General features: G+C 33.9%; 4 protein-coding genes and 1 non-coding gene across 5 annotated transcripts; 4 read left to right on the forward strand and 1 right to left on the reverse strand.

Moving 5' to 3' along the window:
* Window positions 1-1,862: 1,862 nt before the first annotated feature.
* Window positions 1,863-4,423, forward strand: LOC101204329 (epoxide hydrolase A). Its single transcript, XM_004152194.3, has 3 exons — window positions 1,863-2,576; window positions 3,372-3,610; window positions 3,961-4,423. Exons 1-3 carry the CDS (start codon window positions 2,112-2,114, stop codon window positions 4,205-4,207), a joined length of 951 nt encoding a protein of 316 aa, XP_004152242.1. The 5' UTR covers window positions 1,863-2,111; the 3' UTR covers window positions 4,208-4,423.
* Window positions 4,424-5,364: 941 nt separating this feature from the next.
* LOC101213630 (cell wall / vacuolar inhibitor of fructosidase 2) lies at window positions 5,365-6,333 on the forward strand. Its single transcript, XM_004152312.3, has one exon. It carries the CDS (start codon window positions 5,462-5,464, stop codon window positions 6,005-6,007), a length of 546 nt encoding a protein of 181 aa, XP_004152360.2. The 5' UTR covers window positions 5,365-5,461; the 3' UTR covers window positions 6,008-6,333.
* A 2,420-nt stretch (window positions 6,334-8,753) lies between these two features.
* On the forward strand, window positions 8,754-12,356 carry LOC101204092 (endoglucanase 17). The gene is made up of 8 exons (XM_004152193.3): window positions 8,754-9,042; window positions 9,133-9,339; window positions 9,480-9,680; window positions 9,776-9,868; window positions 10,002-10,163; window positions 11,293-11,407; window positions 11,543-11,706; window positions 11,806-12,356. Exons 1-8 carry the CDS (start codon window positions 8,791-8,793, stop codon window positions 12,136-12,138), a joined length of 1,527 nt encoding a protein of 508 aa, XP_004152241.1. The 5' UTR covers window positions 8,754-8,790; the 3' UTR covers window positions 12,139-12,356.
* Window positions 12,357-12,510: 154 nt separating this feature from the next.
* TRNAL-UAA lies at window positions 12,511-12,593 on the forward strand. Its single transcript has one exon. It is a non-coding gene; the product is annotated as a tRNA-Leu (tRNA).
* A 950-nt stretch (window positions 12,594-13,543) lies between these two features.
* Window positions 13,544-18,455, reverse strand: LOC101203847 (sucrose synthase 2-like). Its single transcript, NM_001281959.1, has 15 exons — window positions 18,355-18,455; window positions 18,138-18,270; window positions 17,824-17,975; window positions 17,505-17,697; window positions 17,211-17,329; window positions 16,870-17,086; window positions 16,566-16,661; window positions 16,227-16,400; window positions 15,712-15,828; window positions 15,470-15,636; window positions 14,702-14,926; window positions 14,249-14,570; window positions 13,915-14,159; window positions 13,686-13,824; window positions 13,544-13,579 (listed from the first exon to the last, which is right to left on the reverse strand). Exons 1-15 carry the CDS (start codon window positions 18,453-18,455, stop codon window positions 13,544-13,546), a joined length of 2,436 nt encoding a protein of 811 aa, NP_001268888.1.
* Window positions 18,456-18,981: the final 526 nt, after the last annotated feature.

Here is an 18,981-nt window from a genome sequence, read left to right on the forward strand (position 1 = left end):
ATTTATTATTTTCTAATTCTACTCATTTCAAATGCAAAATTACAAAAAGTTTGTTGCATGTGGGACAAAATAAGTTTTAGAAATTAGTTACATGATATACAAATTTATTTACTTTTGCAAAAAAAAATTCAATCGATGTGAAACATTTAATATACTTCGTATTAATATGCACTATTGATATCCGATTTGATACACTTGATATCCTTCTAATAAACACTTGATGCAAATTTGATACATTTGAAGCACATTTGACTTACCTTTGGTTCACATTTGACAATACAAACTTGATATATTTATGATAAAAAGATTTTGAATTTTTGTTGGGGGCATTTTTAAAAGTAGCAAAATAAATTAAAATATTTACAAACTATAACAAAATTTTGGATTATATCAATGATAGCCACTAATGGACTTCCATCAATTTCTATCAATGTCACTGATAAAAACAGATAAGTGACTATCGATGTCTATTATTGATAAAATTTAAAAATTATGCTATATGTTGTAAATATGTAGTTAAATTTGCTATTTTTGACAATTTTCCTTTTTGTTAGAGGATTGAAAAAAGAAAAATATATATTCATTGTAAAAATATAAACCACAAACACATTCTATTAAAGCCCGAATTAAAATAATCTGCATCATAAACACAAATTATTATAATCCAACTATATATATATAATAATTCACTTCCACTGCAACAGAAATGGTCTACGACGACAGTTATTTTCTGTCGCGAATAAAATCCATGAGAGTTATTTACAGTCATAAAAGCGGGAGTTATGGAAAGTCCTTCTATGACAGTTTTCGAAAACTGTTTCAATAAGATTTTTCATGACATAAAACAAATGTCGTTAATTACTATTTTATGACAACAAATAACTGTCATATTTTATATTATGACAACAAAAAACTGTCATCATTTGCGTATGAATGACAGTTTAAAAAACGTCGCAAATTCGTTTAAAAAATGTCAATGATATGTCAACCGTGACAGTTTTTTTAAAAAATAAATGTCATTGTTTTGCTATTAACGACATTTTTTTCTGTCAAATATAAGACAATCGTGACAGTTTTTTATTTTATAATCGTGACAATTCTTATCCCCAAACACCCCCTTTACCTTAAAGTTGATAACTTATTTACAAAAATGTCACGTTATTTTGTTTACCAAAATACCATTAATCATATTTACTTTATTGTCATTAAACTAAAAACCTTTACAATTTTGTCATTTTCAACATATATATATATACATACATATATATATATATATATTATGCAAATCAAGTATACATAAAATATATTAGATGTATCAAGCGTATATCATATCTCTATCATAGTATGTATCAAGAGTATTAAGTGTATACCGAGTCTATCACTTGAATTGGACTTGTTTCTTGCCATGGTTGCAAAATGTGGAAAAAATGTGTGACAAACTTACAAATTATAAACTCAGATGCTACCCACTCCAATTTTATAATTATATTTTTTTTTAAAAAAAAAGAGACTTAACCATTATTATCAATATAAGTAGCTAAAAGATCCAACCTTTTTAAGCAAAAACCCATAAACTAAGTGATTGACCTCTGATTGTACAAAATTTAAGAAAATTAAGTCGATAGAATTAGATTAGCCTATAGATTAAAAAGTATATATATTAAATTCCACCCTAATTTCTATGAGTGAAACTAAATCACTAGAACCAAGTTATTGTCAGGAAAGATTTAAGGATGAAATTGTTCCTACAAATAAGAACTTAGGAACTAAATGGTTAGTCTTATAAAAGTTTAAAAAAGGTAAAGATATGATTTTTAACTAAAATTGGAAATCCACGGTAGAGTCGACTACAAACGGTTACCGAAAGACACCATCTTTGAGATTCATACAGGAAACCAAAATGTGCGGTCAACAAAGATGGCGATTCACCAAATTTAATATTCCAAAACCAGACTCAGCCATGAGATTCTCCAATCTCAATCTCGAGCTCTTTCTTTTCCCATGTAAACTGGTCTTTTCTACTTTCTGCCCGATCTTTCTACTTTCTACACTCCTCTCTGGCACACCCAGAAATTCAAACTTGAAGCAGAGATAGAGAGAGTGAGTTTTCCATGGATGCGATTCAACACACCACCATCAACACTAATGGCATCAAAATGCATATTGCCTCAATAGGCAATGGCCCCGTCGTTCTTCTTCTTCATGGCTTCCCCGAGCTGTGGTACTCATGGCGCCACCAGCTTCTCTACCTTTCCTCCGTCGGGTATCGAGCCATCGCGCCGGACCTCCGAGGCTATGGCGACACGGACTCCCCTGGATCGCATACTTCCTACACCGCCCTCCATATTGTCGGCGATTTGATTGGGGCTTTGGATGAGCTTGGGATTGAGAAGGTGTTTCTTGTAGGCCATGATTGGGGGGCGATCATTGCTTGGTACTTTTGCTTGTTCAGGCCTGAAAGAATCAAAGCCTTGGTGAATCTGAGCGTCCAGTTCTTCCCTAGAAATCCGGCTATTTCTTTCATCCAGCGTTTCAGAGCTGCGTATGGTGATGATTTCTATATGTGCAGGTTTCAGGTGAATCTGAACTTTGATTAATTTCTAACTATGGATTTAATTAGGGATATTCCCTTCTGATTCTGCTCCTAATTTCGATTAATGTCTATGCTTGTATTTTAGTTGCTTATTAGTTGGATGAATGATGTTATCAATTTGCTTAGTTTTGGTTTTCTGGTGTGTAGATTGACTCTGTTCAGTCTCACTCAGACGCACAATCGAAGTTGCAAAATACCGATTGTGTTCAATTAAAGTACTGTTGATGAATCAAAGCTTAAAAGATTGTGTTCTTAACATGTTCATTGTAAAGTTCTTTATAGTTTTTTGGCTGTTTAACTGTTGTATCTTACCATTCTCCCATGTAAATGATTGCAAAATGTCCTGAGAAAGACTTTGATAGAAGTTACTGAGTTCATTTAATTGGAAGATTCCTTCTTGCTAATACATTCAATTAACAAATAATACTGAAACAATTTTCACCTTTTTTTGTGGTTCTCTCTTAATTCATCAAGTTGCTGATTAGAGGGATAGCCCCATCTAAATTTTGTTTGATTCTCTGTTTTGATCAACAATTTTCTCCAAGTTGGAAAGCCATGTCGAGCTTTTCTGAGTGTAAAGTCTTTCTATCGAACAAGAAAGCTGAAATTATAGCAATTATTGGTTTGGACCTTTTCTTTTTTTACTAATAAAACAATTTTTCATATCATTTATGTAATCGTAGGGGATGCTCATGTAACCAGGAAAAATACAAATGAAGTGGCTGTGGTTTCTAGAAATTCATGGCATCTAAAACATGTGTAGACTGATTTCTAATAGGTTCCAGGAGAGGCGGAAGCAGATTTTGCCTGCATTGACACTGCTCAACTGTTCAAGACAACACTGTCTACTAGAAGTACAGAGGCACCTTGTTTGCCTAAAGAATACGGATTTCGCGCCATCCCACCGCCAGAAAACCTTCCTTCTTGGTTGACAGAAGAAGATATCAACTATTATGCTGCCAAATTCAAGGAGACAGGCTTCACTGGAGCATTGAACTACTATCGCGCTTTTGACTTGTAAGTCACGTTTGTTTACATCCGAGTTCGACGTTAATATTATTAGATAACATGAGGTTTCAACTAAAGAACAATTGGTAACAGAAAAGTAATATATCTTATAAACATTTTGAGACCTTTTGATTTTTCCAACTTCCAATCCTCAACACATGACTCCGTCTGACACACTTTTCTGTGTTTCATTTTCAACAACCGTTTCGTGTTTTGACATTGAATAGTTGTTTTATTCGCATTTTCATAGCAAGAAACTGTTGAGTGGTGAATTGTTTCTGTTTTTCCTCACTTCGGAATGCATTTCGTTAGCTGTATCTTGTGGAAGGCTATGGAGTTTAATGGATGTTTTGTTGCAGAACTTGGGAGCTTACGGCGCCATGGACGGGAGTGCAGATTCAGGTACCCGTGAAATTCATTGTAGGCGATTTGGATATAACTTACCATTTTAAAGGAGCCAAGGAATATATCCACGATGGCGGGTTCAAAAGGGACGTGCCATTGCTGGAGGAAGTAGTAATAGTGAAAAATGCTGGCCACTTTGTCCATGAAGAAAAGCCACATGAAATCAATACTCACATTCATGACTTCATCAAGAAATTTTGAACAACATTTCCATTGCCAACTCATGTTAATTTCTGTTGGTGGGTCTTGAAACTTTTGATACTTTCAGCTTGTTTATCATTTTGTTAAGCCTTCGGAAAGCAAGCAGGAGCAGGAACAGTCAATTGTGTGTGTTTGGAATATTTTTCTTAATTTATAGTTAAACAATGGGATTTTGAATTTCTCAATACTAAATTTTCATCTCTATTTTTCAAATTATTAATCAACTTCTATACTAACTTTTCAACTTTTACATTTTAGCATAGATAGGTCTCCACTAAATTGTTTAATCATAATTTGTCATTTTTGTCATGTAAAAATTCTTTACTCAAATATTTTAATTCACTTTTTATGTAATGTGATAGTACAATTCATAAAGATTACATCTAAGATGGATCCGAGTATACCTTTATAAAATAATAGAACTTCTACGTGTTTTAACTCATTGGTATTGTATTTTTTATGATGTTGCAAAGAAAAAAAAGGGTCAAAATTAAAATTTTAGTCTTAAATTTTACAAGGTAATAACACATTTGAATAAAGAAAAATTGTTTCAAATTTTAAAAGAAAAATCTAATTTTGATGTAAATCTTAATTGCATTCATTGTATAAACTAATTTGAATAAAGAAAAATGGTTTCAAACCTAAACATAATTTTAAATCATTATGGCTTAACTTTGGTGCATTAGAAGTTTTAATTAATTCATTTATATTATATCAATAATCACTGAAAAATCCAATATATATATCAATAATCATTAAAAATCTAATTCAAATTTAACATCAATGAATCAACATTTATATATATATATATATCAATTACTTTATGAAAAAACAATATATATCAATGGCATGATAAAACATTTTCTTTTTTTAAGAAATGGAATTCATTAGGGAGAAAGTGGGATGAGTTTTGATCCATAGAATTGTTGTGTTCTATTTTTAGGTCACGAAACTAAACGTAAACAAATTAAGCTGAATAATCGGACAATGTGTGTCTAAGCTACATAAAATACTCTATTTTCTAAACATTACTTAAGTCTATACTTGTATGTATTTTGACCATGCATTCCAATGATTATAACCACCACTACTTTTCTCTATTTTTAGCTCTAAAACATAGAGAGATCAATCTTTTTCTTTATTTATTTACCTTGTCCCAGTAGTTGTCATCACCCCTACTCCCATCTCTCCCTCCAAAAAAAATTTGATAGTAATAATAAGAGGAGAAAAAAAGAAAAAAAAAAACATTAGGCCATGAAATTTTTTTCAGCCATTTTGTTGGTCCTCTGCCTTTGCATGGCACCTCAGCGCCTGGACGCGGCCGGGGCTGCACAAGAGGAGGGACTAGGCATGATACAGAAAATGTGTGCACAAACTAACTACAAAGACCTTTGCATCACCTCCCTGACTTCTGACCCCAACAGCTTCCCTGCCGACAAGATGGGGCTAGCCTTGGTTGCCCTCCGCCTTGCCTCCTCCAATGCCTCCGACATATCGGAGAGCATCAAGGTGATGCTCAACGAAACGAGCCAAAATAATGAGCCTACAGTACAACAAGCTCTGTTTGATTGCCTTGATGAGTATCTAGAAGCATCTCAACAACTTGACGACTCCATTGCTGCAATTATCGCCAAGGCCTATGGCGACGTGCAGGAATGGGTGCGTGTGGCAGTCACCAATGTGCGCACGTGTGAGAGCTCATTCCCGACGAAGCCGTCTGTGCTGACACCAAGGAACGAGGAGTTTATTAAGCTATGTGACATTGCACTATCCATCACCAAGATTGCAGAAACCAATTAACTATATAAATTTATAGTTTTTTTTTCTACCTTTTTCATGGAAGATTGGAGCAAAATGGCTGGTTTTGGCTATTCTTTATATGGTGAAGCTTTTTCATTATGTGTTTCTTTTTTCTGTTTGAGATATAGTTCCTCTGTTTAGGATGAGGAGTTGCTAATTGGTGTATTATTATTGTTTCAATGGGGAGGGAGATATTGAAGTTGGACACAAACACAAAACTCTTTTTTAAAAGGTTTTGTGGATAATGGCCGTCTCTATTTTTTTTCATATATTTGAACTTTTGTCTAATTTTATATATTAAAATTGCATTTATATGCCATGCAAATTCATGTCTACTACTTTTATCCTTATATATCAAGTTTCTTACTACTTACAATTAGTTGAAAGCATTAACGTTCATGCATTTGTATGATATACGTCTGTATTTGTAGGATGTGGAGTAATACATGCATTTTGGAGTGTTATAGGGACGGAGCAATTAGAAGCTAAATAGGAAAACATAGCTTCTAAAAAAAAATTACGAACAAAAATGTCTCAACGGGCTTATAGTCGTTTGATAGCAATGATTAAGTACAACCTTATGTTTCTAATTTATTTGCCACACAACAAAATATATTTAAAAAGAATAACAAATGTCACATGGTAACATTTTGTTATTGGACTATATAGCTAGGATGCACTAAGATAGATGCATCCAAGGTCGGAAGCACCTAAATTTGGCTCGGTCTCCTTGCCTTAACTTCTTTCTCTTGGAGCTTCCTCATTCGATGCATTTTAATATTGACAAAAATAAATTATCTCTAAATTCTTCTATTTTGCTCTATTTGCTCAAAAAACTTGAAATTAATCGAGAATCTTAGTTTAACTCATTTTACATATAGTATTTCTTTTAAATTCAAACAAATATATGTCAATCAAAACATAGTTTTATAGGTCAATAGAAAAGATACACATTAATTTTTTTAGTACAACAATGATGAAGTGGGAGATCGAACCTCCTAAACCTCTAACTTAATCAGTACTTCGACTTATTAATTACTTTTTCTAAATTCGTAGAATTCAATCTTAATTATATACTCTTTAATTAGTGGATAGAGGTGTAGGGGCCTCACAATTAAAAAAAACATCAAATTTACATCCTCTTTAACTCTTTGTATTGGTGGGCTAGCTCATACTACAAACCTCCACTGCTCACATGAATAATCCGGACGTAGTGACATTTAAGATTCAAATCTTTACCTTTTACATTATTTTATATACAAAAAGTAAAATAATGAAACCTTTTCTTTTCGTACAACTAAAAACAAAGAGATTTCATATCATACGTATCTCTTAAACATTAAAAACAAAACAAATAGAAAAACATTAGCATAAAGATGTGTAATCAAATGACACACTAGAACAACTAAAAAGAGACTAGCTAGATCCACAAAATTGGGATGCGATTAGTGAAAAAGTAGAGTCATGTGTGTCAGCTTTTGATGTGTTGAATGGAGAGAAGATATTGTTGAAATATATAAGGTTATTATACCTTTTGTTTTTTTTTACAGAGAAGCAGCAGGTAAGATAGAGAGAATTAATAAGAAGATGAGAACTGCGAAATAATATGCTTTTGCATGTGGAAGAGAGTATCATATATTTGCATTATTTGATGCACATGAATAATGGAAGAAGCAACAACAACCCCCCCTCTTAACAAACATATGCACTTTATGCCTTCACCATTTTCATCTTAACTTTGAATATTCAACATTTTATTTCAATTTTCAACCTTCCTTTTCTTTTTTTCTCTGTCCTCTTCCATAAAATTTCCAAACCACTTTTAAACTAATTTTGTTCTTTTTAAGTTCCTTGTCCATAGCTATTTTGCTATTTATTTTAAAAATTATATGTTGGTTTTCTTTTAATTTTATTTCATTTTTCAAACCCAAATTTTAAAAACAAAAGGTTTGTATACATGACAGATGATAAAAAAGTGGCATTTGAACCATTATTATTACTAATTCTTGTTGTTGTTGTTGGCCTCAAGAGTAAGGATATATATATAAATAGATACATACAAGATGGGTTAAGATAGAATGTGTTGGATATATATATTGTCACATAGAAAAATGGGGATGGGGAAATTTTGGTGGTGTGTTTGAGTAATGTGGTTGAATAAGAGAAGCTCCATTTCCCAAAGTACGTAGAAATGAAATATAATGTTATATATTCACTTTATGGGCATCGACCAACCATTTTGTGACTTAGTCTATGAATTCAAAGATTTTCAATATCATCCCCATATTTTCCCCTCCCCCCTTTCTCCAACCACATCAACATGCATCTCTTTGTTTATAGTACAAGTATTGTGTAAAGTCACAATTCATAAATCTTTTAATTCAACCTATAAAATCTAACAATTTAACATGTTAATTTTAAATAATATGAATTATGCAAAACTTAAAAATACATTTGATTTATAGTATTTTAATCTATAAAAAATGGAGAGAAGAATGATAATATTGGCTAAACTGATATATTGGTTCCTATAATTAATCTTAAGGATGGAATTTTATTTGTTAGTATTTGATTTTGTTTTTACATTTTTTGAATGCTATTTGCTAACTAACATTCATTTTTTCCAGATGAACAAGGCAGTGATCCTTTGGCAAACATGGACTTCATGATGACTGTAACTGACCAAAAACAGATACCCTTTTCTTTTTTCTTTAGCTTTTTGCTCTATAAATACTCCTTCTCATGTCCACCACCAAATTGCACCTCAAACCAAACCCAAAAACATGGCTCTTTCTCCCCTTTCCTTCAAACTCATTACCTTGATCTCTTTCCTTCTTCTCTCCCTTTCCAAGGCATCTCTCGCCACTACCCTTGGCCACCATCGTCGTCATCCTCGTTATACCCCTCATAACTATAGAGACGCTCTTGCCAAATCTATCCTCTTCTTCCAAGGCCAAAGGTCCGGGAAGCTCCCTCCGAATCAAAAGATGGCTTGGAGGAAAGACTCTGGTTTATCTGATGGTTCGAGCATGAACGTGAGTTAAATCACTGCTATACTCAAAAGCTTTAAGGAATTTTTTTAAAGAGTTGAAATTAATTATGAAAATTATAATGTGGTGTTTTAGGTTGATTTGGTTGGTGGGTACTATGATGCTGGGGATAATGTGAAGTTTGGGTTTCCAATGGCTTTCACCACCACTATGCTTTCATGGAGTGTTGTTGAGTTTGGTGGAGTTATGAAAAACGAACTCAATAATGCTAAACAAGCCATTCGTTGGGCCACTGATTATCTCCTCAAAGCTACTGCTCTTCCTGACACCATTTTTGTTCAGGTGATCTTCACTAAAAAAATCTAATGATCCAAATAAACTTTAAATCATTATATTCTTGAAAGTAATTCCAAACAGCTCTAAATCATTATATATAGTTGTGTATATATATAAGAAGGAATTAAGGTTTTGTGGTTTTGTAGGTGGGTGATGCTAACAAGGACCATGCATGTTGGGAGAGGCCAGAAGACATGGACACACCAAGAACTGTGTTGAAAATAGACAAAAATAACCCAGGTTCTGAAGTAGCTGCTGAAACTGCAGCTGCTCTTGCTTCAGCTTCATTAGTCTTCAAAAAATCTGATCCCACCTACTCCAAACTCTTAATCAAAACAGCAATAAGGGTAAAACTAGCTTTGAAATTAAAAATGAGAAAATTACAATATATATTTATATATACTTAACATTTTGGTCGTTCTCTATCAATCTGAAACTATAGGTGTTTGAATTTGGTGATAAGTACAGAGGATCCTACAGCAATGGACTCAACAATTTTGTCTGCCCTTTTTACTGCTCTTTCTCTGGCTATCAAGTAAGTTTTTCATCGTGGAATATGAAAATTAATTAACTAACAAGAGAAGATCATATTGGGATCATCATCATATGATTTTATAAAACAATGTTGATTAATTTGCTGTTTGCGAATGGATATCAATGGCATGCAGGATGAGCTATTATGGGGTGCTGCTTGGCTACATAGAGCTACAAAGAACAGTAGCTACTTGAATTACATTCAAGAGAATGGGCAGAATCTTGGTGGTGTAGAGTTTGATAATACGTTTGGTTGGGATAACAAGCATGTTGGAGCAAGAATTCTTCTTTCCAAGGTTCTTCCTTTTGCATATTTACTATGTACAATTAATGGATCATTTTAGTGTTCTACCTAATATCTTTTTCCACTGATGAAGACACAAAATTTAAATTTCATTATTTAACTCGTTCATTCTATTTCACATGAACTCGTATAAAAAAATCATTTTAAATGATAGAACTACTAAAAATATTTACAAATATACTAAAAGATGTCTATCTATCATTGATAAACTATATAAACTATATATATACTGTAACAGACTTTATTATATTAACAAATTTTAAAAATTATTGTTTGTACGAAATATTAGTATAGTAGCTTTTTTAAATGCAATGAGCTATAAAGAATTTTTGGGATTGGAACTCTCTGTTTATTTATTTTAGAACTGTTATAAAGAATCATTTTTTAAATGTAGAGTTTGGTATTAATTTACATCTTCTTTTGTTTTTGTTGAGTATTTTATTTTCACTAATGCAGCTTTTTAACACTGTGATTTACTTTATCATGTGATAACAAATTTTAAAAAATTTGGTGTTTTCTTTAAGGCAAAACACTTTTTAATAAAGTGATCTTTAAAACAATAAAATCACTTTTTAATTATTTGGGATCAACATTTTTTTTATAATATGAAAATGTCTTTTACAACATGTAAAGTCAAAAAAGGTATCTTTTGGTTGATTTTCAATTGTGATTTTGATACTATCAATTTTAATTTAAAAAATAAATTATTTCAATAATAATGAGTGTGTTTGATAACAACTAATTTGAAATAGTTTTAACGTGTATTTTAAATATTTTTATCACACATTTTACATAAACACGAGTTTTACAAAAAAAAAAAAAAATTAAAGTAATCCAAAAACAGACTCGTAAATAAAATGTGAGTCTAAACCACTAAATTATAAGACATTTCTTTTGTTTGTTTTTTTCATCGAATATTGATAGGAATTGAACTTCCAACTTTACAAAGATAAAATACGTCTTATCTACTAAATTATAATAGAATTTAGACAACGTTCATACTCTTTTTCAAATTGATAGAATATTAAATAGTTTGGTATGGCATATTGTCCTCCTTCAATAACCATGTGTTAGGTTTAATCTTTGATTTATATAAATATATATGTATATCAATTTTTCAGGCCTTTTTGATCCAAAACGTGAAGTCTCTTTATGAGTATAAAGATCATGCAGATAACTTTATATGTTCTCTCATACCTGACGCTCCTTCCTCCTCTTCTGTTCACTACACTCCAGGTTTTATATTCAAAATCTTACAATGTTATTTTCTCTCTAATTAATATTTTCGAAGATTTAACATTTTTTATTTATTTATATAATTTGGAACATATATTAAAAAGTTAATTGATGATTTGAAATATATGAATGTAGGAGGTCTTTTGTTTAAAATGGGTGATAGCAACATGCAATATGTGACATCAACCACATTTCTACTATTAACTTATGCCAAATACTTAACATCTGCTCACACGACTGCCAATTGCAACGGTCGTAGCATCACCCCCAACATTTTACGAACCATTGCCAAGAAACAGGTATCATTTCTTTTATTTTACTTCATATGTTTATTAACCATTACTTCACTTTTCTTTAGGAATAAATTTAAAGTAATTTTGGAGGAGTTTTCTGTATAGATCGATTACCTGCTGGGAGAGAATCCATTGAAGATGTCATACATGGTCGGATATGGCAGTCACTACCCACAAAGAATCCACCACAGAGCCTCGTCGTTGCCGTCAATTGCAGAGCATCCTGCCAAGATCGACTGCTCCTCCGGCTTCTTCGTCATGCATTCCAATTCCCCCAACCCTAATGTTCTCATTGGTGCAGTGGTCGGAGGGCCGGACCAAAATGACGAATTTCCAGATGAGAGATCAGATTTCGAGCAATCTGAACCGTCCACTTACATAAATGCCCCGCTCGTCGGATCACTCGCATATTTTGCGCATTCCTTCGGCCAGCTTTAGTCTACCCTCATCTTAATTGCATCAATTTTCATGTTTAATAGAAATGTAATCACGTGTATCGTGGGTTAGTCCGATCAGCAGTAATTTGTAAAATGAGTTTAACTCAATTATCGATAATTGAGTTCTCTCTAGAGGTGAAGATTTGATCTCATTCTCACAATCATTCTAAAATAGTATCTAAAATCATAAGTAATCATAATTTTCATTTCTCATTTCAATAATTCTTGAACCAACAAACAAAAGTAACGATATTCTCGTTTGTTTCAAAAATACTTCTAAGAATTTCGACTAAAGTTGAAGTAATACGAAATTAGTATAATGAAAACTTAAGTCATGATATATAATATGTAGTGAAGTTTTGGAAGCAAGAGAGCAGGTTTGCCCGAGAGGTTAAGGGGGAAGACTTAAGATCTTCTGCACATAAGTGCGCGTGGGTTCGAACCCCACAGCCTGCACACATCATTATTCTTTTCCATTTTTCTTTCTTCATGTAAAACTTTAATATTTTTGAAAATCCAACCTTTGTTTGATAACATTTTCAAGCTTTCTTTTCTTTTTTTAACCAAATCATACAAACTAAGCTCTTATTTAGTGACTATAGTTTTCTGGTTTTTTAACATTATGTTGGTTTCCTCTTAATAATTATGATTTTCACCTCTAATGTTGTGATTACAACGATACTTCACTTATTTCACAATGACAAAGCATTATGTAATCTATACTTCACTTATTTCACAATGACAAAGCATTATGTAATCTCACAAGACTTGAGAGGGGTGAGTGAGAAGGAGAGAGGAGAAAGTTGTCTTGACCCAATCATGATTGTATAGTCATAGTCAAAGAAATTTTTGTAGTGTTGCACCCATCGAACGTCATCCCTTCAAGGGTTCTTTAGAGACCAATTTACTCTCGTGTATAGATTGACTAAACACCTTCTATTGACAAGCAATTGTGTTCTTTACCCGTAACGAAATAGAAGTTCAAAGTTCAAAGCTATAACTTAAGAGAAGCCCCTCCCAAAAGCAAAATCAACACAACCTTAACTCCAAAAAGATGATTCTGAGAAAATTACCGATCATTGGTCGGGTTTTTACCAAAAGACTTCAAATTTATATCTAGTGTTTATTGAGGCACTAAAATGTTCGATACCAATAACTTGACCATAAGAACAAAACTGGTTCACCCATCTCTCCCCTAAGTTGGAAAGCAGTCGGTGAAGAATCAAGACCATAATAAAGAAAAAGGATTTAAAGGCCCAAGGTAATATTTCATCAATTAGCTGTCACATGTAGTACAAGATAGCTTCTTCCACAAACATATACACACAGATTTAACTTATTTTTGCACAGAGACTCAAAGACACGAGTCGTTTGTAAAGCAAACACTTGGCATTACCACCATAAGCTCAATGATCATCAACTGCCAGAGGAACAGATTTTGCCTGAAGCAACAAAAGCAAATTAGATTGTCATAAAAGCTATCCAATTACCAAACTATGAAGAAAATAACACAATACAACTCGGCTTGCTTAATATGAAAATACTCACCAGATCACGGAACTTGAGAATGTAGAACATCTCTAGATATCGACGTGTCTCACGCCTTTCAAGTTTTGAAACATACTTCCAGAAACCGTAAACTCCAGCCAGGGTCATCAGTCGTTCAGAATAAATTTTCCATGTATACCTATAATGTCATGTTGAGAATTATTATCTACAACACAACGAGTTGGTAAGTAGAAAATTTCAAATGTATAAATATACATGCAAATAGTACCTCTCGTAAATTCTTCGTAGCCCCCCTTCAGAGATTCGAATCCAATGACTTGGATCCTCCTTGCACTTCTCAAAGAAATCTACTAAAAGAGCACTAGCTTGGTCTGGATGATAAGGGTCGATGTGAAATCCAGATATGCCATGTTCAATGATTTCAGCAGGACCACCATGGCAAGTAGCAAATGTTGGTAGCCCGCAAGTCATGGCCTCCACAACAGTAAGCCCAAATGCTTCATAAATTGCTGGCTGCAGATTGAAATTTTTGAAGCCCAGGATTAATACTATTCAAAGAAATGAGGTTGAAGAATAAAAGTGCAAACTCTATAATCACCAACCTGTACAAAAACACCCCTGGTATCAGCAATATAACGATATAACTCGCCGTTACGAGCACGATTTGTTTGAGCCGATATCCAACGAAATTGACCGTGTAACTTGTACTTTTTCATAAGGTCATGCATTTTCTCAATTTCTTTCATTTCTTCCCTGTCTTTAGAATTCTTCACGTCAACATAACCACCAACAACAACAAGGTTTGCTAGCTCCCTCAGTCTGGCATTCTTGCCATACAGCTCAACCAATCCTGTAATATTTTTCACTTTATCTAACCTTGCCATGGTGAAGATCAGAGGTTTTGACCTATCATCTATTGTGCCACTGTACCCGCGCAAAGAATAGATCAGTATTTCCCACTTAATATGAATTAGTTCCTTAATTTAAAGATAAAATGATCCTCCATCTACTGATTCACTGAATGTAAAAGTTGGGCAAAAAGATCAGAGACTCACACATGTTCATCATTTTGTTCTGGGTCATATAATAACTTCTCTAGTGAATCATGCAAAGCTGTAAGCCTCAACTGCTTTTCAGTATAGGGAAAATAAATAGTCATGTCTGCTCCAGGAGAGACTATATTGAACTTTGGGTCAAAGACATCAATTCCGTGGACAACTCGATAGAGCCCAGGAAGTGTAAATGCAGTGTGGCTCTCATATTGACCAACCGTATTCTTCCTGCAAGTGAGCTCATTAGCCCTCAACATCTATTCTTTCAAGTTTTCAAGCATCTCTCATCTCAAATCCCAAATCTTTTGTAACCAAGTTGATTACCAAATTTATTGATTAAAAAAAATTACCGTGGAAACTATCAGTATGAGAGGGAAATATCAATGTCTAATCAAAGATAGAAGAGTGAATTAAAAAGGATGAACGTTCAAAGACAATAAATGGAAAAAGTGTCTATCCTAAAGAGGTTCATCAAAAGATTGGAAGAAGTTACTTTCTGTACATCATTGAAAGGTATATTAGAAAACACCAATTGCAAATCAGTATGTCCTCGGAGACCAATCACACGCTCAAGCATCAAGTAACTACAATTGCCTTGTTCCCACACATCGTGAACTCAATTAAGGAAGGTCAAGAAGGAAAAATTAACAAAAGCTTTATACATTCTATAAAATGATGCTGCAAGAAAATTTCAACAGTGACAGGGTGATGATACTGGCAAAATTGGTTTGACATAAGGAATCAAACAGCATAAAGATAGTTAAGACATACGTTCCAGCAATCTCCTGGTATGTACTGGTGATGATAAAATCTGCATTATTCATGGCTATTAAATCAGCAGTGAACTGACATGAGAAGTGATATTTCTCCTCAAAATTTTTCCAGTATATGTCTGACTCCGGATATTTTGTCTTCTCCAACGCATGAGCAATGGTACACTGAACATTGCAAACCAGATGTCAATAAAAGAAAAAACAGTTCCAATACCAAAAGCTTCTCCTAACCTAAAGTACCTGAGTAACTCCCATTTTATATGCCAATAGGGAAGCGACAAGATTTCCATCACTGTAGTTACCAATTATAAAATCTGGAATACCCTGCAGCTCAGCTATAATTTCACTAGCTGCATCCTGTTCCAAGTAACATGGTATATCAAAAGTCCAATTCACGCATAAGAACTGATATATCAACAGTACAAAATTCTTCAAAACTTGCAAGTCGATACACTGGAAACTGGAAAGAATAAAAGAAGTGGTGATGGAATTCAAATAGCCAGTAATGCCTCAGATTATGGGTTCAGCTGAAAAGGTATATGGGATGGACAGAAAACGTAATGGCATTAACAACATCATTTCACGAAATAAGTGCAAACTGCAAAGAAGCAAAGTACTGGCAATCAAATTATGAAGTATTAACAGAAGTATAGTTTAACAGTTTAGCTTAAGCAGTAGGGTTTGAATAAATATATAGATAGCGATGAGTAGCAAGTGAACAAGTGTTTAACCTTGTGTAGAATTGCACACATTACCTCAGCAAAGGTCTCTAGATAGGGCCATACATCAAACCTTGAAATCCATTTACGTAGAATTCCATTCTCTGACCTAAAAGGAACACGCAAAATGTGTGAATGCTCGGTTCCAATGACTTTTTCCAGATGCTGGTTACATGTAGTTCCTTTTGCATCAGGTATTAACCTGGTAACCTATAACAATAGCCCACTACATGGTTAGATTGCAGAGAAACTCTGACAACAAAAAATTAGAGGTACTGTCGCATCATATAAATAAAAGGAAAGAACTTGAGTTCTGACTCGTCAAAAGGAAACCTAAGTTTTACCCATAAAAGTTGGGGAAAGAAGCATACTTACAATTAAAATTCTAGGAGTTACATCTAATCCTTGCTTCCTAATTCTAGAAATCATTTCCTTCTCCAAAGCACGCACCTGGTCCAATATATAAACTACCTGGAAATTTGAAATTGAAAAAGGAAAAGATAGTTATTACTTTCAGTGCTTTCTAATGATGTTCTAAGTACTCATCTATTTAACTGTAGAAGCTAAAAGAGAAAGAGAGATATCCGGATCAGAGGGAACAAAGGTACTAAAGTGCAAGGAAAAGAAAGTTGACATCCAATAATACTGTTTGGCTAGCAAGAGGAATTATTTTCAGTACCTGGCCGCCAGTGTCTGGCAGGCCTAAAACATTGGCCTGACCAAAGTAACCATGTGGAGACAAAATGACAACATTAAACACCATTGGAATCCTCCCTAGAAATGTTTCTAATACAGAAGGATCAGGAGCTTGAAGGATATCCAAGAGAAGATGCATTGTTTCTAGCACTCGTTCTGCTGTATCACCCCAACCTCTATCGAAACCCAGTCCTTGTAATCTAAATGAAATAGGGAAGGGACATACTAAATATCAGTTGTTGGCACAATTATTATCATAAACAAACTCTGCTGCTTAGTGATAACAAAAGGCAAGTACCCACATGAGCAGGGGAATAATCTTACACATATTCAAAGTCCGAATAGGGTGTACTGGGCAGCAACTTAGAAAGGTGCTCCTCAGCCTTTGACAGTGCTGACTGTAGTTTGGAAATGCTTTGTATTCGATCATTCAACATTATTCCCTGCGCAAAACCATTATTAGAACACATTCAATCATGATTTACACTGGCACTTTTTCTTATGAGCTCAAAACTTGGATTCATAATCATTCACAGCATAAGTTTATATGATACCACAATATTGATCCCGCAAGTTTAGTTCAGTAATTAACAATTTAACACTATCCGGTGAACTTACGCTCCCTTTATATCTGTGGGCTCGAAGGAAGTCAAGTAATGGCTCCAATGACTCCCTGTTGCGGAACATAACCGATGACAGATGACGATTAAGGAACTGAACGCCATTTCCAATGGAGGAGGATCGGATTGGACGAGGAAAATTCGCATTGAACGGCTCAAAGTCAAGCTCAAGTATGAGATTTTCATTAAACCTGACGTTCTCATGCAGAGACCATCCAACATAAGCTCAATAGAAATATTGATTGAATTTATGAACTATAAGGATCCAAAGAATGACTGCTTCAGAAAACATATACAATCAAGAAAAACCCACTTACTGTCCCTCCACAAGCTCTTCTTTAAAATGAAGATATTCAGACACACTTAATTGCTCTACACTGAGTTCGTAGATATTGACACGGACATACTCCCAGACACCAGGTCTAGGACGAACAGCAATGGCAACAAATGGCGGCAGAACAATAGCTTCCTACGATAAAATCAACCATCGAAATCGATTAACAAACTTCAAATGCAGAGTCTGATCCAACAAACCCAAAAAAAAAAAAAAAAAAAAAAAACAGCATATTCAAACCCCAACGTACAAATTCAAAATGAGTTGTATTATATTCCAAAAAAGAAAAAGCATCACCTGAGCAGATTTGAGGATCTCGCCAAAGGGTCCAGTGGAAAGGTGCAGTTTGCCATCATCATCACCAATAATATTCTCAAGTTCATCAATCAAATGATGGGGCTGTAAAATCCCTTTTCCCTGATCAACATATCTAAAACATCCACAAGAAAACCATCAGTAAATAAAGTATTTCCATTGTCCTGCGTTGGACGAAATAGAGAGATAACCGCAAAACCTGGAGAGGAGAGAGACGAGTTCATTCCGGTGAGCAGAGAGTGTATCTTCTACACGTTCTCTTACACTGGGGCTACGAGTAAACTTCTTGGTAGTGGCCATGGAAAAAAATGGTTGAAAATTTCAAGGAATGGGATGATATAACATGTAAGGAAGAATCGAAATGGAAAAACAGAGAATCCAAAGCTGGTTAGAGAATGATGATGGAGGAAGAAGAGAGAGTGTTGAATACAGAAGCCAAGAGGAAATGGGTTTGAAGAAAAGACGGTGTTGAAAAGGACAAGTAAAATGGAAAAAAAACTGGCACCTGTCCTTCGCTTTGCGGTGATTTCATGACTTCATCTTCTTTGAGCTGACGAATCCATATGAATAAAAAAGAAACAGCAACTTCCAGGCCTTTCTTCTTTCTTCCTACCGGTTTTGGAATATTCCATCTTTCCATTTCGGATTTCGCCGGTTGCTATTTATATATATGTATAGATTTCTTAATCTTTGTCCAAACGCATCATCGAGGCGCCTCTTCTACCTTCTTTCTCTTTTCGTTGCTTATGAAGTTTAATACTTAACAATCAAATTATTTTAACCATTTCAACATCAGTCCACATATCCTAACAAAATAAACTTTGAT

This window comes from Cucumis sativus, chromosome 4 (assembly GCF_000004075.3).
Source record: "Cucumis sativus cultivar 9930 chromosome 4, Cucumber_9930_V3, whole genome shotgun sequence".
Lineage (NCBI taxonomy): Eukaryota > Viridiplantae > Streptophyta > Magnoliopsida > Cucurbitales > Cucurbitaceae > Cucumis > Cucumis sativus.